This window comes from Dermacentor silvarum, chromosome 3, assembly GCF_013339745.2.
Source record: "Dermacentor silvarum isolate Dsil-2018 chromosome 3, BIME_Dsil_1.4, whole genome shotgun sequence".
Taxonomy (NCBI): Eukaryota; Metazoa; Arthropoda; class Arachnida; order Ixodida; family Ixodidae; genus Dermacentor; species Dermacentor silvarum.
In genome coordinates, this window is record NC_051156.1 from 3,596,480 (window position 1) to 3,618,738 (window position 22,259).

The 22,259-nt window shown below is 45.9% G+C and overlaps 1 protein-coding gene across 2 annotated transcripts in view; it reads left to right on the top strand.

Annotated features, from left to right (window-relative positions):
* Positions 1–6,605: 6,605 nt before the first annotated feature.
* Positions 6,606–22,259, top strand: part of LOC125943717 (uncharacterized) — a 66,869-nt gene continuing 51,215 nt past the window's right edge. For both annotated transcript variants that reach the window (XM_049663184.1, XM_049663183.1), the window contains exons 1-4: positions 6,606–6,718; positions 6,812–6,871; positions 11,652–11,707; positions 21,847–21,939. In XM_049663184.1, the coding sequence (XP_049519141.1) occupies positions 6,631–6,718; positions 6,812–6,871; positions 11,652–11,707; positions 21,847–21,939 (297 nt within the window). In that variant the 5' untranslated portion in view covers positions 6,606–6,630. The remainder of the gene's footprint in view (positions 6,719–6,811; positions 6,872–11,651; positions 11,708–21,846; positions 21,940–22,259) is intronic.

Below are 22,259 nucleotides of genomic sequence, written 5' to 3' on the forward strand. Positions count from 1 at the left end.
ATGCGATCTACATTTCCTCGAACTCCAAGCGAAGTATTGCTGTGCCGAGTTTTATACAGATGCTTCCAAATCATCTGCTGGTGTCGCGTATGCAGCTCTTGGGCCTTTTTTTTCCATATCCGGTGGTCTAAATCCCAACACAAGTATTTTCACGGCTGAAGCGTACGCGATACTCTCAGCTGTAAAGCACATCAGACAAAGAAATCTCAATAAAGCCATCATCTTCACAGATTAATTAAGCGTGGTAAGGGCCTTAATGAGTTTGAAAAACATAAGAACCCTGTTTTTAATAAACTATTCACACAACTATGCTTAGCCTTAATGTACAACCAAAATATCGTCCTATGCTGGGTACCAATTAATGTAGCTGCTGACGAAAATGCAACGTCAGTCGCTTTTAATGAAACGGATATGAATAAATCCATACCAGCAACAGAACTTAGGCCCTTTTTACGCCATAAACTGAGGAAGTACTGGCAGGACCCGTGGGATAATGCAGTAGTGAATAAGCTACACGTGATCAAACCAAAATTAGGGAACTGGATATCTGAAAGGAGAGCAAGACATAAGGAAGTGCTTCTTTGTAGATTAAGAATAGGACATACTTACGCCCCTCACTCCTACCTCTTGACAGGAAGCAAACCTCCGACATGTACAAAATGTGGCAACAGGCTAACAGTTATTCATGTTCTATCCAGTGCGCTGAAATAGAGGCAGAAAGGAAAACGTAGTTCCCCTCTGCTTATCTCCAACACATACCGTTACACCCAGCATTCCTTTCTGAGCAATGAACCCCTTTTTACTTTTCAAGCAGTACTAAACTTTTTAACAGAAACTGACACCTTACATGTAATTTGGCCAGGCTACTTGTAGCACGGCCTCCACATGGAGGTCGTAGCTGCAATGAAACCATTTTCTAGAGCACGTGCCTCCCACCCCTTGCCTTCAAGGCCTTTGCTGAGGCACTAGTGCTACAGTCATCGCAGACACGATCGATCACTGTCATTTTTTAATATGTATATATTTGTAACTTACACACTTCAGAGCGAATAAATTTGAGGCCCTTTTACAGCCACATTGCACCACATGTATATCTTAAACATTTCAGCGAATGCTTTTAGGCCTCTATGCAGCCGTGTTTCATATACTCCTCGCACTTAACACTCATATATCATTTAGAAGCACGGATCATCGACTTGGCACTCTTTGGCCACATCTGGCTCTTCGCGCCAATAAACCCTACAAATCACCACCACCACCACCAACAACAAAATCCTTCTTTAGAGATATGCGGTCTCCAATTCTACTGTCACAAATAAATATAAACTATTTAGCTTTGCCGTCACGTGAGCTGTGACAATCACTAGAACACATTACCAAGACCTTAGAGTGTCGATTCACATCGACATTGTCCAATAGCGGGCCAATACTTCACCGTGCCGCTCCCGTGAGCGGCTTTGCAAAAGTAGCGATGCCAGAACTTGTGCATGTAGTTCGTTGCTTGCTTTCGTCAGCAGCTGGTCTCTATGCAATTACGGTAACCACGAGACAACTTTTAATAAGAAATTTTCTTGTGACGTTCTAAAAGCTAATAACTACTGCTTCAACGATCCCTGCGTCGTTTATGATTGAGTGTGTCATCCCGCCCTACGTATACCTAGAAAAAGATGGGATTAGACCACTACACATAAAATATCCAGCCACTTATTATGTCGAATTTAGTCAAGCACTCGTACAAAGGGTCCTATATTACAGTATGTAATCGGGATGTCTGTTCATTTCATACTAATCACATTGTTTTCAGACCAGAAGGTTCAATTTGGTGTACGTATACAGCTTGCACGCTAAATAAAGAACTATGGTGTTCTAGAGAGAATAGACATAAATAAAGCTGATGGAAATATTGAACATTGTATTTTGCTGACTAACTGACCATCACAATTTCCTTTAATAGATTCCATGGATAGCAGAATTTTCCAAAGGAAGATAATTTTGCTGCTTTAAAACTTTACATTGTTCGTTTAAATACCGCTTACTTCCGGTATTTATGAAGGAGCTGCGCAATCGTCAATCGAAATTACCATATTTATGAATTAAATTCCTATGCTTTCGAACATAAATGTGTATGCAGATGTTACCACACTTTCGCGTCTGCTAGTGACATTCAACTATTTTCAGGAACTTCGGAAATATTTTAATGAAAGACCTCACTGCGTACGTATAGATAAAACATTTAGTCATCGGATAATGATGAACTCCGGAGTGCCGCAGGGACCAATTTCGGGTCCTCATTGGTTCAATTTTTTTTCAGACGTTAACAATCTTTAAACACTGCCGATAAATCTAAACTGCTTTTATACGCGGGAGACACGACACTCGCACTACCTGATGAAACATATGATGAGGATACTAGAAAAAAATGCATTCAGATGTACACAATTTACATGAATGGTGTGGAGCAAACAAAATCGGCATAAATGCAATAAAAACTACTCTCGTATGTTTTCATAGCCCTCATTGGACCACTAAGGCGCCCCATCCGATTTACTTAAAATGAGTACTTGTCACAGATGGATCTGTTCTCCGATTGACTGTCATACACATTTAAGTATTTAGAAATCATTTTCCATTATATGCAGTCTTGGAATGCTCATTTAGAACATGGAGCAAAACGTTTCAATGGTCTGTGTATTTCTGTATTCATTGCAATTCACTTCAACCTTGTTCATACATAAATTGGCGCATGAAAGCGCAGTTGAGTCAGTTGTTAAATATGGCGTGTCTGCTTATGGTTTAGCATTTCCGCATAAATTAAAAACAATTTACTGTCTCTTAAGAAGAATCGTCGCTGCTACCATCGATGGAACCACTTATCACGATGATGCTCTGTTATACATGAAGCCTGTTCTGATGCTTAATGAATTAATTAAAATATTGATAATTAAATTATCATAATCAGATCGTGCCAAAACCACGATCTGATTATGAGGCACGCCGTAGTGGGGAACTATGGAATAATTTCGACCACCTGGGTTCTTTAACGTGCACCTAAATCTAAGACCACGGGTGTTTTCGCATTTCGCCCCCATCGAAATGTGACCGCCGTGGCGGGGATTCGATCCCGCGACCTCGTGCTCAGCAACCCAACACCATAGCCACTGAGCAACCACGGCGAGTTTTTTCAGATGCTTCCTGTAGCAAACAGTTCACATTATGTGGCTTAAACACGCATTATTCTTACGATGTTTTCACTATTACGAAAATAAAAGAACGGACCCTACGCCAAGTTGAGAAATTAATTATTCCCAGAACATTTACGATTTATAAATCAGAGTTTAGACCACTCATTCTTGTTTTCCAGAGAGTGCATGCAGACTTCGAAGCATTGTCATCTCATACTTGCAGAAAACAAATAGCTCCTTTTTGGTCTTTGTAGTGTATCCCAATGATGGACGGCGTCCCCGCAGTCTATAAAGCATATTCTACAGCCTGTTTTTTTTTTCAGTTTCTTTTTCAGGGGGGACTAGGTATTTTCCAATACCCAAAATGGTTCTCTCGCTTAGCAATTTTTAACTGGCTATTTTTCGCTGTGTAATTTAAAAGGGAATCGTTTGATAAGAGGTTTCACCTACTTCTTTTTAATTATTTTCAAGACATCCTGACTTGGAAGACTACAGTCAAATCTCTGTACATGTGCGCAGAAAAAATATATATCAAGTAAATATAACTATATGTTCTCACCTGAGACTGTTGTTAAATATTCGAGAGAGAAGCGTGTCTTTAAGATTCGATATGCAAGGACAACCTCACTAAATAAGCATTAAATAACGTTAAGATTACGTGCACCTACAGTTGTAGGTCCAATAAAGTTGCCCTAGTGATTGAAGGACATAATATAATATGTATCACTACGCAAGAACATTAATTCTTGTGGTCTAAAAGGAAAATAAATCTCGTTTATGTCAAGTTGAGAAATTATTTTTTCCCAGAATACCTACTAATATGGAAAGAGAACTCGTGCTTTTTATGTATCATCTAACTTTAATACGTTAAGTATGGACTCGAACCTAACTGCCATACAAGCAATTAGGACATACAATAGGTCATGGATCACAGAAAACAATTAACACAGCTCTGTCACTTGCCTTCAACACTAATATTGCATAAATTCTCTAACACAAATTTTGCTATATTTATGTTCTCACCCTGTTCTAGTTGTTGATTATCCTACTTTTTCTTCTTTCTCATTTTTTCTTCTTTTATTTACACATCTGACAATATCGAGATGTTTCAAGGCTCAGGTATCGCACCTGTACGACGCGTTATACTGCCCAGCCGCGCACACAAGCACTTGTGCTTATGAGGGTTGATCATTACTTTGTATTAATGTAACAATAAACTTCAAACTTCGTAATCGTGAGCCTTACCCACCGCGGTAATTTTTCATCTATGACCTTGCGCTGCCTGATCTCGAGGTCGTGCGCTCAATCCCGGCCGCCATGGCCGCACTTCGATGAAGACAAAAACGCTCGCACATGTTACATTCAGGTGCAGGGTAAGCCTTGGTGCCATCAGCACAAGCTAACGATTGATTGTGTTAAAGTCCTAAATAATTTCAGAACGCCAGCAACGTCGAATTTGATTTCAGGCATCACTATACGTACAAAATAGGGTGGAAAAGGTAGGACGTCATTGTGTTCGCGGTTACACAGAGCAGAAAGCGATACCAAGTACACGTACAGCGTCCTGCTCGGGAATAGGTAGGAGATGATTTTAATAAAAGAATAAAGACTTAGAAGAATTGTTTTTGATAGATTAGCAGAATTACTTTGTGTTTGTATGAAACATCCCGGGTAAACCTGGAGAGAAATATGGTCGTTCAGTTACAGAAGCGAGCGACAGAAAACAATTTTTAGTGGTAAGCCAGGTGTACTAAGCGCATGGCGAACTTGCACCTTTTTTAGACGAGAATTGTCGTTGTTTTGTTATTAAGGCAGTTTAACGTTTAAAAACTACGAGAATGATATCCTTCTCTTACTGTGACACTAAGAATGTGAGCGTCGATATCGTAGTGCAGCTTGTGCGTAAAAAATAAAGGTAGTCACAAACCAGCCCCAAAAAATTATAACAACTTTGTTGTTGACTATCCTGTAAAGCGTTAAATGTCTTTTAGATGATTTTCGGCGAGAAAGCATTGAAATGAGTATTTACTACGATGTGATCGCTTAATACCGCGAGATACAAAAGAGATAATACAAATTATGGATTAAATGCATGCAGGAGGTTACGTGACCTGCTCGATTATTGTTCGGCTAATTTTGGTTCAAGTTATAAAAATAAAAATTAATTAGGCAAGTGTTGTCTAAGTCAGTTTCTGTACCTGATTTATTAGACAACGTTATTTACAGGCCGGACCAAAACATTCCAGTAAAATTGAAATTACCAAGGTCAATAATTTGAGCATTAGGATAATTTGTAGAAATTTGTCTAGAATATTGTGTAATAACCTGAAATACGATCGTTATAAAAACGCAGTTGGGGCCATAAAAATTCACCGACGATTACGACACTCCCTAATGCGAAATTTGAGCGCAGCTCCAGAGGTGCTATAATATTCCGCAATATATTGGGTGGCGTGGACAATCTGTCTCGTGCAGCAGGTTGCAAACGGAGCGAATTGTGGCGCGAATAACTCACTAACCTGGGGCCTCGCTAACCTGGGGCCAGAGCCAGCGCGTGGGTGACGCGTAGGGGTGCGATTCACAGCAGCCGCCACAGACAGACCACCCAGACGACGCGCGCCACTCTGGCACCATCTTGTAGCTATCGTCGCCGCACTACGCTTTTCTTCTCTCGCTTTCGCCATACCCTCCTCCACTTTCCGCCTCATTCGTGGTTCCGCTGCACCCTCTTCCTCCGCTTCCCTCCTCGCGCCTTTCATGCCCCGCTGCGCTCCGCGTTCCTCCTTCGCTGCGTTCGTTTGCTCGTTTACGACGCCGACGGTCGCCGCAGGAAGGGGCGCCTAAAAAGTAATTTTGGCTCCCCGTTCAGTAACGTTTAGCCAGATTTTAGTGAATATGAAGCACTAATAGTCTCTTTATTTAGGTGCTAGTTTGTTCACCCCTGTGGTGTGCTGCCCTTTGGTACAAATGAAGTGTATAGCTTATCTACGGCTTAGTATTGCGCCGTAGGAGAAAGAAGTTCGGTTATTTTTTACTTGCTGTAGGAAGCAGCAAGTTGAAATACGCATTTGACATCATGCTTTCGTGTACCTTTGCTGGACAAATTGGTTTATTCTAGGCATTTTTTATCTGATAGGAGCAACGAAAAAAGCGTGCAGCAGCCGAGGAAATTAAAACTGGATCTAATGACAGCTTTATTCCATGGCCTCCAGCCTCATTTAAAGTGCTTTATGTAGTATTTGACTAATACGCTAAAAGAGGATAAACTGTAAGATATTTATCTAAAGTTTGCCTTGGTAAACGCCAGGAATTTAACAAGTCATTTTGCTTGCTACCTAAATATCTGCAGGAGCCGGCAGCTGCCTAAAAATGGCAGGTCGAGAACTTAAGGAAGTGAGAAGGTAAAGTGTAGAAAGGGAAAATAAATTTAGAGAGCAGCGAGTCAACAATGGAAGGTTCACAACTGTACGAAGCCAAACGAGAACGAAAAATTCTAACCGAGGCCAACGACAACTTTCACTTTCGACCGGCACATGGTATCACACTTCTGACATTCCGTATCCATACTTTTCCCACAGGAACTATATATGAAACGAGATACCCTAATCGTGAATTCCTCGCGTCTTCAGTCAAGATGAATGCCGACAGGTCTGCGTTCCTGGTCGTCCTGCTCTTCACTTTTGCTTGCAGTAAGTCTCTTCTGAATATGTTGTGCATGTTCCGAGAGTTTGTTGTGTTTCGCGCACATGACTATGTGTATCGGCGGCGTGGAGTATATTCACAAGGCGCGAAAAGTTCTCCCACGGCTCGGCGAACATTTATTTTGCGAACAAGAATATTTCTCTATGGCAGCTACTGTTGCGAGGCAGCTACTGTTGGCAGCTAGTGTTGGCAGCTACTGTTGCTGCTTTTGCTGCTTGCATTTTTCTATTAAATACAGCTTCACCAAAGCATTTCTTTTATATGCGGGGCATCCCTACTTTATAAGAATAATAATTGCTTATTTTTTTATAGTGGAAAGCTGGTGGCAGGATACTGCAAGAACGGCTAAGGCATCATCTAGGGTTCTTGCGAAAACGTCCCCTCCATGCAAAAGCTGACAGTCACTTTAGCATACGCTAAAGAAGATAAATGCGAAAGCCGGCGTGCTCACGAGATATTCATGAAATCACTTTGACGTTCTCATTCGAATGCGCTTGTTTCGAAGGCTCTGAATTTGAATTCCTTGTTTTCTCTTTACTTCTTTTTGCTGTACTTGTTCTCTTTTACGGTCGCCTGGACATCGCCACTGGTACTGCGTGGTTAATGGCACGTTAGAATGGTCGTGGCTTTCTCTTTCTTTTTCGTTCGTCTACTTCCTTGTAGCGAAGGCAGAATGAGAGGGACATGCAAAAGCACATTAGACAAACACGCAGCACTAACGTTAAACAACAGATTTATTACCAGTTCTGGCATCCGTACCTATACTCCTCCAAACGTGATAAGACGCGTGTACATTGCACGGCAAATGTGAACAAAACCGGGAAAACCACACGCAGACACCTTTGCCGTTCTTTTTATATTTCTGCCGTCGCCGTGGTCGTGGGCGTCGCTGTGAGGTTCCGTATAAAGTCCCAACACGGTAATATCGTCGCCGCGAGCCGTGAAAGTTTGCGAGGGTTAGCCGACATTTGCGGCTCACTCTCACCCGCACGAGGGAGAAAGGTGGGGCGGAAGCGTGCGCGAGGTGACGGTCGCGCTTGAAAGCGATCGGCAACGTGGAAAAAGTGCGCGTTCGCGCGGACCTCATCTTCAAAGCGATTTGCGACGTGGACAAAGTGCAACTAGTGCCTAGTAGCTTCGCATGCGCTGTGCTTTCGACGCTTAGTTCGCGTTTAAGCGAGCGACGGCAAGAAAATCAATTTGTTCGCTGCTGCTGCCGCGCCTCCTCACTCCAGCATTTCTACAGCGAGTTACCGCCGTCATCGAGCGAGATGTGTTCATGTGTACCTGTGCGCGCGTTACACCGTGCTTGTTAATTTAGATAGTAAGCGAATGTTTACAAGTTCATACGGCCGATAAAACTACTCTGCTTAGTTCGTATAGTTGCCTACTAATTTGCTATCGCAATCGAAGCTTCGCCTTGCGGGCGAAACTGCGACATTTTATGTCATAAATCGAGCGCTTGTCCATCTTGTGCACGCGTCTCGCTGTTATCCGTATTACAAACACAGTCATTGCGCCATACGTGCAAACCAAATAGAGAAGGTCACGGAAAATGAGCACGGCACGTCACAACCCAAGCCAGCTGCGCTACATAATACGACAAGCAGTCATATGCCACCGGCTACCTGACGCATAAATTTTATACCTGTACGTACGAGCACCTTCCCAACCGTTTTCAACTGAAGCAAACGTACGCATAACGTCCGGTCGTGAGCAAACAACGAGAGCTTATGTTAAAGGGGGAACGTTATACAATAGGCGTCTACTTTACATTATTGGTGCAGACATTGGTGCAACCATCGCCTGGGCATTACGGGGTTACATTGGGGTTACAGAAAGCCCGCAAAACACGGAAAAGTGCCGCGCGACTAGCGGCGCGGCACTTTTCGTGTGCTTTTGCGGGCTTCTTTCAGGCTTGAAAGAACCTTTATGTAGCACGTATAGAGGAGCAGTAAGGTGGATCAGGAATTTTCCATGATGGCCTACAATTTACCGATTGACAATTTTGCCGTGATTATAATATTTGAAAAGATAATTAATGCATAACTATTTATGTAATAGGGGAAATGCGAAAAATAGGCTGACTTGCTATAAACGATGGCAAACATTACCTTCATTCTAACTACGTGACACTCTCATATTTAATTTTGGCACAAGTTCCGTGGTACGCCCTGTATATTATTCAGCAAAAAGATTACAGATAACTCAGTGACGTGGAAAATAATAAAACTGAAATAACTGGTATCATATGGCATATCACACGTCATCTTTAAATTTTTTACTACACGGTTTTTATTTCATTTATTTCTGAACGTGCCCAAGAACAGCTCTAGGCCTTAGTATTGGAGCACTTGTGTTACACAAAGAACAAAATATAAAAAGCAACAAACAGAACAGTAAACGTGAAAGTACAGCGGTAAAATGCAACAAAAATTGAATTACATTAATGACAGACATCAGATAATAAATACCCCGGCGGCCACAAGACCCACAGCAACGGAAAAATTGTTGTCGACCGAAGAACGGCTGCGAGCACGAATCGCACTTGTCCCATAGAGAAAGGAATTCAACCCCAAGAGGGGACACTTCCATAGAGCCCAGCGGCCGAATTGACTGCAGCGCGCCAAGCGGCCGGTATAAATCACTTCCGGTTTCGGTTGTGGGCGCGCGCATTTTCAACGCAAGCTAGCACGCCAGCTGCCCCCCCCCCCCCCCTCCTTTTTCTTTGTTTTTTTTTTTTTGCTCTTCGTGCGGAATTGGTTTATTATGGGGTAAAAATGATTGCGAGCGATCTTGTTAAGTTCCATCGAATCTGTTTCACGTGCAATTTCACAAAGTAGACGCAAGACTCCTTGTGAAATGAGGAAATATTTATTTTGCTCTATATAAAAGGTCGTTCCGAGCTTTTTGTGCGTTCATCCAACGTTGTGACCCCAGGTAAGCAGTAGTTCCCGTATGAAGCTCCACCGGACGGCACCAGCTGAAAAAAAGTAAATTATAAGCATGTTACATTTACAAGCACGTAACAGCATGTTACAAGCATGTGTCATTTTGGTATTTAGACATAGGAATACTGCGTGTAGAGGCGAAACGTGCGAAAGCGGTGAATGGCCGGCATTACAAACAAAAGCAATTCGCTTTTACATACATGGCGTAGAAAATACCCGACTCATCCCAAACAATACCATAAAATGTGAAAACATCTGATTTCCAAGCGTTCCCCCATTTCCGGGCATTATTTCCCGCACTTTGGCAGCACAAATACACGGGCGCCTTCGCGTTTCCAAAACTTGGCCTCGAGCGACGCGACGGTACGCTACATACATAGAGACGGACGCAACAGGCACTCAAGACAAATGCGTGGGTGCAAAGCCTGTTTTCAGTCCTTTAGAAGGCGGAATTTTCGAATTACAAGTTTCTGATATGTTCGTCGGCGTTATCTTTCGCGCGTTCTGCCGGCGCCAGCAGCACACCCCATGTTATCACCATTTATCACTCTTGGCAATCTCCCATCGCGTTTTCAACAGGCGTGAGTACCGAAAGAAGGTATATGTTGTTGCGGAGCCACAAAAAACGTCACATACTTGTCCCTCTAAGATTTATTACACGCCAAACTAACTTTATCACCACGGCCGAGCTGCTTATCGCTAACTGCGTCGGCCAGCGTGCCTCAGAAGTACCCCACAAAGTAATGAAATTACTTTTTCGTAATGTCTGGCGTCAGAGAAAGCGCCACAAACTTCTCCTAGCAAGATGCAATAGACTATGCACCACGGCCTAGTTAGTTCTCGCTAACTGCGACACGGCGCCCTGTGCGGCCAGTGTGGCTCAAAAACCGAAATAAGTTACCATAATCCCCTAGGAAGCGTCGGAAACATGTCTCAACACGATTCATTAGCTCAAATTAACTGCGCCAGGATGGCCGAGCTGTTTTTCGCTAACTGCGTCTTAAGTCTCGGTCCCGTGGCGTAAGCCTAATTGCGTCGTAGACTGTGAAACAAGATTTCTCACCTTGCCATAGTCCAATAGTGCAGTGGTGTCTTGTCCCAGTGCAGAAGGAACGCAAGAATACGCCGAGAGCCCAATAAACCAGGTTACATTAAAAACAAACAAACAAACAAACAAACGAAGAAGACAGACGGGTCACCGCGCGCGAGCGCTCAAACGGGCGCGCAGCCATCCTCGCCGGCTTCGGGGGAGTGTCTGGCGGATGACGCATGTATCTGGCGCGTCATTGACCTGTGGCTAGGTAAGGCAAGGAAAATAATAAGTCGCAAAGCTTAAGTTCATTTATACGCAAAACGTTTTAGTTTTCGCGGCAAAGAATTTAAGAAATAAATCAATGGCTTTTAACTTAATTTCACTTTCTTTTTTTTTTTCGATGCTCGCGGCCGCTAACGTTCGGCGTCAAAAGTATAGCGTGACGTATGGTGACGTGTTTCCTGTTGCCAGTTTTTGCCGAGTGTCCCCTCTTGCTGAATTTCTTTCTCTATGCTTGTCCTTTGAACCCGTCATGGCATGTCAGCAGAAGAAACGGCCGTACATGCGCAAAGTTGGCGGAATGAGGGAGCCCGACAAGAACGTGTCCGCGCTCATTCAGTGCTTAGCATCGAATCTGATGACATGACAACGACGCATGGGTGTTTAACTGCTTGGTATGGCTATACAGTGAAATTGATATCATGGACAGGTAACCTCATCGACACAACTCATAACTACAATATCCTTAACTAATACTGAACATTCCCAATCCATTCATTGCAGCTTTACTTCTGCAGACAGCTAATGGGAACAATGGCGGCAATCAGACATGTCCCTCGGTGAGTAAGTGCTTGTCGCAAAAAATATTGTACATAAATAGGTGTAATTTTGTAATGAGAAGATAAATCGTTTGATTAATTTTATGGTCTATGCAGCACTCTCTTGAGTGAGAGTTCTGGGGGGTATTCTGTAAGCGTCCACCTAGTGGACATGCTCAATTGGTCTGCTGCTGAAGTTTTGATTGGCTGGGCTGGGGTATGCTGGAGAAGACGACAGGCGCCCAGAGCATATCAGCCCTTCAGCAGAAGACGAAATTGACATGTCCACTAGGTGGACATTTATAGAATACCCCCCTGGTTCGCTCACGATCTCAGCATGTGGTACCATGGCCGGTTTAGCATCGAATACTGTCGAGGGATCCAAATGAGAGCTTTGGCTCATGTGATACTGCGGTGGCACAGTGTCGTGAAAGGCGTGTCCTACCATAGGCCACCTTGTTTGGCCAGACAGCGCAGCGATCGCTCAACCGTCAGCGTCGTCGCTGGAGTTCCACGAAACATCGAGGCAACCGCTTCTACGAGGGCCTGCTTGAGAAGCGAGAGTTCACAACTCGTTTGAAGCATGTATGTGGTTTTCTATCACGGTTTCGGGCTAATGAATACAATGATGCCATTTTTTGACCACCGATACTCGAGAAGGAACGTCGGCTTTACGACAATGACTAAAAAAGTGGACAGCACGGATATTAGAGCCACTTTCATGGTACTGAGCCGAGAGAAAGTGGGCCAGGGTAAATCTTTATAGAACGACCCTCGTGTACGTACGTTGAGGTCTCTGGCATACATTTGTTATTGCTATTTCGGTTTCTTGAATTAGCGATGTGCGTCCTGACGCACGTCTCTGTACCGAAGAACGTGCTTGCTAACCACACTTATTTCTGCAGTCCGCCAACCGATAACTTGAACGAAAATAATAAGTGGATCCGAGAGGCTCTGTTTTTGTTGTTGTTGTTAGTGACAACTATATAAAGAAAGATACAAATAAGCCAGAAAAATATAGGGGAAAATAATTGTACTGTATAACTGAAATCGCCCTGGCCAAGTGACGGCACTCAATGCTTTCGATGACTAATTACTTCAGCTGTGCGATGCAGACTCTCGCTGCGACTCTCCGGCTTCCCGCCGGTGAGTGACATCTCCCAGTGAAGTTCATTCGAAGGCGTGGCTGCGTGTGCTCATAAGCGTCTGAGTTTCGGTTAACTTGGTTATCCCTTATTCGTTGCGATGCAATTTCGAGGGGAATTGAATTTTTCATATCTAAAAGCTGATTTGGCATGCGAAGAATTCGATTTCATTCCTACAGTGCAATAAGCTCTTCAAATCTAAGGGTTAAGTATTAGGCTATGTTAGTTTTTAGCGCATATTTACTACGTCTATCAAATCATCTGATGTCCACCATCACTCACACTACGCTTCCGAAGAAATTGTATTTATATATCATGGAACCTATTAATAAATATTACATATATATCTTTCGTGAAACGCCAGGTATATCGGACGAACTTGACAAGTATGAGGATATTTACACGCAAGAAATACCCTAATTACATCACCGAGATTGTATTACATTTTTGTATCTATTTTTCTTCAAGAGAGTGCTTGTATGTGCTTTCAACTTTGTCTACCGAATCGCTCCTAAAATGCCCGACATATCTACGAATCATAAACAAAGTCACTCCATTAGTTCAACCCGGACCCGGCCGAAGCCTCTTATAACGCATGAAAATAGGGCCAAAACACTGCGCAGCTGCGTTTTGTACTTCCTCTCCTTATTTACATGGTCTGGCTGTCTGAATTCCATAGCCTCATCGACAGTTGTGGAAGGCGTAGCAATAGCTGATGCTCTACGCAAACTAAAGACTTACGGACTCAAAGTCTGCGTCTAACTCTGTCATGGTCGAGGATCCACCAAATTCCCGCGCAAATCACTAGCCCTCGTGAAAGAACTCGACAACAAAGGCTTCAGGGTAAAGTTTCAGTGGATTCCCTCCCACACGGGTATAGGTGGCAATGGGAAAGCTGATGCTCTCACATACGCAATGCTCTTTCACCCTCCTATATTGAAGGCCCTAAAAAGTAATCAAGGTAAACAATCTGACATCCGTAGTGACATGTGGTCTCTTTGGATTCCACCACAGATGTCCTGTGTAACCAAGCGGTTTGGCCGAGAGGAAGCGGTACACTTTATCAAATAAGAATTGGATCTGTTCGTACACCAGCAAAATTATTTAAGGTGGGGCGTATCGATTCTTCGAAATGTACTGAATATGAAAAGACAGGAGACATTGAACACTTTTAGTGGGTCCAAAATATCGATATTGTCCCGGGTATAAACTATTTACAAAATGTATTTACAGGAGATAGTTAGACAGCATCTGAGAACACAGAGAGGCTGTTGCCACTTCGTCCTCTTCCCCTTCGTCGACATTGTCTGTTTTCCTCACCGTAACACAACCCCCGGCGGAAAAAGCACCGTCCCGGTGCTTTAGACGGGGCCATCGGGAAGGGCATAATAAAGCTTAAGCCGAGAGACGTGTACGACGTCGGGTGATGTGGAACCGGTTGGCCCGAAGGATGTCACTGGGATGATCTCATAGGTGGCATTGGTCACTTGACGTAGAACACGGTAAGGACCTTTGTAGCACGGAAGGAGTTTTTCGGAGAGCCCCACACTTCGGCAAGGGGACCAGAGGAGTACGAGAGAGCCTGGTGTCTCATGATGTCTCACGATGGTGGCAATTGTAAGTGTGCTTTTGAGTTTCCTGCGATGCTAACAAACGAGTACGGGCAAGCTGGCGCGCATGGTCATCGTGGGCGATGGCGTCGCGGGCATACTCGGTCTGTGAATTATATGGAGGAAGGAAACAAAACAGGCCCTGACGTCACTTTTTTAACGCCGGAAGTGCAGCCATGTTGGTGTGCCACCTCTCTTTGCGCCTCCAATCAGGGGTTCTGCAGCTCGCCGGAGCAGATGGGCGCGAACTTTGAACTTGCATTGTTACCACCCGCCGGAAGTGTGTGCTCCTGACGCGCGTCAGAACAAAGCCTACAAAACTTCTGTAGCAGTTTGAGTGAAGCAGACGCGCTCCTGTGTTTTTCTGTGGCACGTTGAAGAAGACGACGAAGACCCGCGCCGTGATTGGTTGAGTGTATCTGTTGCTGGCCGACACTCCGACTCGCAGACCCAAAACACAACTTTCAAGCTTACACACCACACTCCAAAGTCCGCTTTTCTCGCGAACAAAAGGTGCTGCGGGAAAGACACCGAAGGAAAAATCTCATCTCACTTTTCAGAGACCGAGAGCAGCAGCGAAAGCTTCAGGAGCGCGGTTGCCATGGCAACGTTGACATTTGGGGTACCCGTCCCAGTGCTCCTTTGCGAAAAACAGCACGTGACTTCCGCCACACCTTCTCGAATACGTTCGTGTTGGCCAGGGCCTCTCCTGTGGTTTCCTTCCTCCATGGTGAATTCCGTACCAAGGGGAGTGAAGCGTCCAATGGTAATACAGGGTCACGACCGAAGAGCAAGTAAAATGGGGAATACCCAGCAGTATCGTGGCGTGACAAATTATACGCGAACGTGACATAGGGTAGCGCAATATCCCAGTCCTTGTGGTCGGGTGAAACGTATTTCTCTAGCATGTCAGTGATGGTCCGATTAAGTCGCTCAGTAAGGCCGTTGGTCTGGGGATGATAGGAGGTAGCGAATTTGTGTTTGGTAGAACAGGAGCGTAGGATATCGGCGATGACTTGGGAGAGGAAAGTGCGACCACGATCGGTAAGGAGCTGTCGCGGGGCGCCATGGACTAAAATGATATCCCGGAGAAGAAAATCGGCGACGTCAGTCGCGCAGCTCGTGGGAAGCGCTCGAGTGATGGCGTAGCGCGTCGCGTAATCAGTAGCTACAGCGATCCACCTGTTGCTGCAGCTGGACTCAGGAAAAGGGTCAAGGAGATCCAAACCCACGCGGAAGAATGGCTCAGTTGGAATCTCGATCGGCTATAAGTACCCGGAACGAAGCATTGCTGGCTTTTTTCGAGGCGGGGACGACCAACGGCTACGGCAGTGACGAGAAACGTGACCGATTCGGCCGCAGCAGAAACAGATCGGCCTGTCATCAGGTGTACGCCAGTCCGATGGATTCCGGGCACTGTAGGGATAGCGGGCACTGTACGGTGGACTGCGATAGGTCCGAGGCATAGGAGCAGGGCCGGTGTCAGGACCACTCAAGGAGCAGGCGCTGGGGAGACCAATATTAGCGATTTCCTGGCGAACCACGGACTGGATCAGCGATCTCGTCTCAGCAGTGTTGGTCCACGACGTCTGTTGAGGCGAGACAGGAAACGCGGCTTCGAGTTCGCGGCGCACAATGCGGGTCACGTTTTCACTTGGTGGTGGCACGCTAGATTGGTCTGTTGGGTCGGTGCAAGAAGAGGTCGCTGCAGTATTTGGAAGCCGTGTAAACTGATTATGTATACGGCGGCTCTTCGCCTGCTCGAAACGGCGGCATTCCTTCATGATGGCGTCGACAGTCCATAAGTTTCTAAAGCCCAGAAGGTTGAATGCGTCGTCCGCGATACCCTTGATAATGTGCCCAACCTTGTCCGCCTCTGGCATTGAGGTGTCGATTTTATGACAGAGGGCGAGGACGTCCTGAATGCAGGAGACGTACGACACGGTAGTAGTTTGGGCACGCGTGGCGAGTTGTTGCTTGGCGGCTAGCTGTCGACCGGTCGGATTGCCAAAAACATCGGACAGCTTCTCTTTAAACAACTCCCAGCTGGTGAGCTCTTCCTCGTGTGTATAATACCACGTTCGCGGTGTTCCGTTGAGATAGAACATGACATTGGCCAGCATTATGGTCGAATCTCACCTGCTCACCTTGCTGACGCGCTCGTACATCTTCAACCATTCTGCTACGTCAGCGCCATTGAGGCTGTTGAACTTGCCGGGGTCTTGAGGCTGAGTTAGAGCAACGTACGGGATCTGCGTAGTCGGCGATGCAGCTGCAGACGCGGTGCCTGCCGCTGGATGCATGTTCCCAGGCTGGGCGAGACGTCCGCTGCGGAGCTCCGTCTACCCAGCACGCGTACCCAGCACCTCTCACCAAAATGTCACGGGTATAAACTATTTACAAAATGTATTTACAGGAGATAGTTAGACAGCAGCTGAGAACACAGAGAGGCTGTTTCCACTTCGTCCTCTTCTCCGTCGTCGACATTGTCTGTTTTCCTCACCGTAACAATATGAAAGAGACGCTCATATGGAAAACCTGCTAAAGAAGGACCTTCAGCATGCATGCCTTCAACAGTTTGTGCTCCCAGAAGGATGAGTTATAGCCCGCAAAGAAGATTTATGTCTTCTTATTGCATTCTACGAGACACTGGTTTTGATGGACATGTGATGAAGTGCCGCAATAATCTTGTAAGACACGCTCAGGTGGAAGAATCAGCGTCGTTGATCTCCAGGCGGAGCCCGCCTGTTGCTAAAACCCACCACCACCACCAAGGCAAAAATAAGGGTTCAGTCAATATTTGAAATATCCATAATAAACAAGAACCTAAATTATCACCGCACATTACACTAAACAATACTCGGCATTTAATAAATGTAAACATAGTGTGCCCTAGAGGGACTTCGAAACATGGCAGATGACGTCCGTATCATGCTTTCTAGGACTTGATGAAATATTTTGTTTAGGAAAAACTGCAATTTACTCACGCGCATTGAACGTCGCAAGCACATCGGTGATAATGTTGCCACACTTCTCACTAAATTTCAATTTGGTGGCAGTTCAAGAACAGCATAGTAATTCATGATTGTGTTGCGTAGAGTTTTTGCACGGGAAGAATGAATGACGACAAGAAGCAAGGGCAAACCGCACACTACCAACTGCCTGTTCTTGTCAGTGAGCACGTTTATGCAAGTGGTGATTGGTGAAAGGCGAGGTAGGGTAATGACGCCATTAATTTTACCGGCACCCGTTGTCTCCTGCGAACTCTATCTCGGCTTCGGTAAGCAATAAGCGATCAGTATTTACGCACTTATCATTTTCTTTTGAGATTGAAAGCGCGTCCCAGATGCTTCTTACCGTTCATATTTTTGCTTTTCCGGCTATTTCTGTCATAACAGGGGTAAACATTTGCACTGCTTACAGTGCGGCGCCAAGTAGCTGGATTCTGTAAGTAGCTGGCATGTGTCTCCCGTAATTGGTCGTTTAGAAAGCTTCTGGTCTGCCCTATGTGCACTTTTCCGAATGTTACCTCGATGTGCTGAACCACGCAGCTCACGCATTCGACGCAGTACTTATTCACATGCTTGATATGACAGCCTTTCTTACACATTTCTTTGAACTTGTGTGTGGCGGAGAACAGAATTGGTACAGCATGATGTTGAGCTGTCCTTCCCAGCCTGTGCAACAGCTCGTGCACCTAAGGTAACACCACAGCCGAGATAAAGTTCGGTAGATTCAACGGTTCCCAGTAAAATCTTGTTTTGGCCTTTCGCGTCGTCACATCTCATGATCTTGTCACATCTTTCAATCCTGTCACCATGCGTACGAACAGATTCACTGACAAAAATTGAAGAGCTGGTAGTAGTTTGCGCTTCATGCTTCTTCACGTAGTTTCGCTTCATTCAGAGCTGCAATCCAGTGCAACACCATCACGAACGTGCACCAAGAAGCCCCCTTCTTCGCTTTAATAACCAGTTGGCTAAATAAAGCGCCGAACGCTAGCATGCGTAATTTACTGCAGACACCATAAATAACCAACATGTATAACTGCGAGTCGGCCTAGTTGGAACATAGTCATTTTTAAAAACTTTTTGCGCGCAAGCAACAAGGATGAAGAAAAGAGGCAACACAAGGACGAGCGCTCGTCCTTGTGTTGCTCCTTCGTCCTTGTTTGTTTGCACGCAAAAAGTTTTTAATAACCAACATGCTTTTGACTGTGCCTCCCAGAACCTTCCGCATACAAGCACACGTTTAGGCTAAGGTGTGATTTAGAACAATGATCAAGCGACACGAAAGCGGTCAGGTCAACGGCCAAGCAGAGCGATCTCGAGCATCAACAACAGTCCGCCTTCTTCCACATTTTTTGCTGGCGTGCGTATTTGTCACTACAATCACCTACCGGTGAAAAAGGAGCCACCCTGGCAACCTAAGGAAACGGCAATACTGGCGGGTCGTAATGTGGTTTCAGCCGCTCGACGTGAACTGTTTCGCGGCCGCGGCGCCATTGGTCCGTAAATGGCTGGAGCGGCTCAGTGACGTAGTTGACAGGCGACGCCGAACACAGAAACCGCTAAGGACCATCATACTTAGCAGCTTTGTGGAAAGGCCGGGAGCGGAGAAGGGAACGTGGAGCCATACCAATGTGCCAGATGAATCTGACGGCGAAGAGGAACTACGGTCGTGACAGTCTTTCTGGCGGGCCTGCTCTTGGTAGGTAATTGCGCGCGAGATGGCTGCATTCCTCAGGACAGATGGCTACGTCAGGTAGAGTCATCGATTCGGAGGCATCGGGTCGATATGGGAGGATAGTGTCCATGAAGGAGGAAGGATCACGGCCGTAAAGAAGGAATCACCGGGAGAATCCTGTGGTAGACTGAGTGGCGCTGTTATAAGCGTAGGTAACGAAGGGTATGTCTGGTCCTAATTGGTATGGACAGCAGAACCGTACATGGCGAGCATGTCGCCTAGTGTGCGATTATAGAGCTGAGTCATTCCGTTGGCTTGGGGATGATATGCGCTGGTAGTGTGACGCACATTGTAGCATTAACGTAGAAGGGCTTCTACGGCTTCTGAGAGGAAGGAACGCCCGCGATCGTTTAGTAGCTCACGAGGCGCACCCTGGCGAAGGACGAGGTTATGAAGGATGAACAAGGCGACTTCACGTGATGTGCCAGACGGAAGCGCTGAAGTTTAGGCGTAGCGCGTGAGGTGGTCCACAGGGACGATTACCCAGCGGTTGCCATTTGGTGTATTCGGAGGAAGGCCGTACAAATCGATTCTGATGCGGTCAAATGGCCGTGTGGGACAGGGCAGGGGTTGGACAGGGCAAGGGTTGGAGTGGCTCAGTGGTCACGTAAGGTGGGTTCTTGTGGCGTTGGCTATCGGAGCACGAGCGGACGTACTGCTGGACGAAGCGGTACATTCCGGGCCAGTAGCATCGAAGCCGCAAGCGTGCGTAGACCTTTAATAATCCTGCATTAGCGCATTGCGGGTCCGCATGAAACAAGGCACATACGTCGGAACGTAAGCGACGAGGAATACCCACCAGATAAGTAATTTCGGCAATACCGAAGCCCATCGCGGATGGTAAAGTGACGAGCAATGCGTCGAAGCGTGCGGTTGGTGGTGCGTGGCGGCGGGTCAGACATCAACTTTAGGAGAGAGGCTATCCAAGGTTCTTGGCGCTGTTCGGATGGAATGTTGGCATATGTAAGGGACGAAGAACCGTAGCTGCGGACAGACGCAGCACCAGGCTCATGGGGCAGTGAAGAGCGGCAATGGGCGTCGGCATCTGCATGTTTACTTCCGGACCTGCAGACGACACGAATATCATAACCTTTCAGACGTAGTGCCCAACCAGCCAGGCGATCAGATGGATCCTTGATGGAAGACAACCAGCACAGGGCATGATGATCAGTCATGACGTAGAATGATCGGCCGTAGACACAAGGTCGAAATTTTGTGATCGCCCAAACGATGGATAGACACTCTTTCTTTGAAACAGAATAGCTTGCTCCCGCTTTGGTGAGGGTGCGGCTTGCGTAAGAGGCGGCAGACTCCACGAAGCCAGACTTGCGTTGGGCAAGAATAGCGCCGAGGCCGACACTGCTAGCGTCCGTGTGGATTTCTGCAGGAGCATCCGGGTCAAAATGGCGCAGGATAGGAGGGGAGGTTAGGAGATAGCGTAAAGGCGGCGAATGCGTCGTCGCAAGCGGGAAACCAAGCCGAAACGTCTTGGTTGTCGGCGAGACGCTGTATAAAAGGCGCGACGATGAACGAAAAGTTGCGGATGAATGCGCTGAAATTCAGACAAAGGACGCTAGAACTGCGGAGTTCTTTCATTGTAGTCGGGCTTGGAAACTCGGCAACGGCTCGAAGCTTTGCAGGCTTGGGAAGAACACCATCCTTGCATACAACATGGCCTAAGAGGGTGAGCCGGCGGGCAGCAAAATGGCACTTCTTTAAATTAAGCTGCAGCCCAGCATCTGTAAGGCAAGCGAGAACATTTGCGAAGCCAGGGTGATGGGAATCGAAATCCCTCGAAAAGATTGCGACGTTGTCCGGATAACAAAGGCACGTGTGCCATTTGAGGCTTCAAAGTATGTTATACATGAGGCGTTTGAAAGAGGCAGGGCCATTACAAATCCAAATGTCATCACGTTAAACTCCTGAAACTCATCTGGAGTTAAAAAAGTAGTCTGGAGTCGGTCAGCTTCATCCATACCCCGATACCCCGATCGAAGATACCAAGAAGAGAAAACCTCTGCTCCTTGCAGACAGTCAAGGGCGTTGTCGATTCGGGGCAGGCGATAAAGATATTTGCGTGTGATTTTATTAAGGCGCCGATAGTTCACACAGAACCTGATGCTACCGTCCTTTTCCTTCACCAGTACAACTGGTGATGCCCAAGGGCTGTGTGAGGGTGTATCACGCCACAGTGATGCATATCGTTCACATGGTCGTCAATGACACAGCGTTCTGCTTGCGAGACTCGATACGGTCGCTGGCGCAAAGGTGCATGGGTGCCGGTGTCGATGTGGTGAACGATGACGGATGTGCGGCCAAAAGAAAGTTGTTGATGGTCAAAAGATGTCCGAAAACTTGCTTGTGGTTGCTTGTGGTTGCACGCTGCATAGGATGTAAAAAAAACCAAGTGTACACATCACCGTTAGTGCTCTATATGATTAAACACACAGTTTGACGAAAGCTTCGCTTCACATAGAGACGAAGAACTGCGTTAGACAAGCATAATTTTTTTTCGTGATTCTTGTCAAAGTAGGGATGACTTTACACGTGACGCTTTCATCTCTCGGATTTTCTAGAATTTGTTTTAGTCAGTTGCAACGGATGCGGCTGCTTCCAGTAGCTATTAGAACTGCTCAATAGCATGTTTTGTTTTTTGCAGAGCCCGGCTTATATGAATTTAACGTGCACCTATAGATACCGTAATGGTAACAAAACTGTAACCTGTCGCAGACCTGACAACTCCACGTGCACTGTAAGTATGGCATATTATTGAAACAGGAGCCCTGCAACAGAGAGTTATGACTCTCACTACTCTTTTGGAACGAAATGCGTTAATACCACTATAAAATGACAAATAAATGATTAAGCGCGTCCTTGCAATAACCATCTTCGTGCCGAATTTCAGCGCAAGCCATGCGTTATTTCGGAGCGAACGTTTTGTATGCGCTGGCGCGCATGGTTCGGGACAACATAACGGAGACACGTATTTTGCATAGAAAATTATTCGCTGACTGAGGCAAGGCTATTGTGGCATCGGTTAATTATAGAAAGAGCAAATGAAGCTCTTGCTAA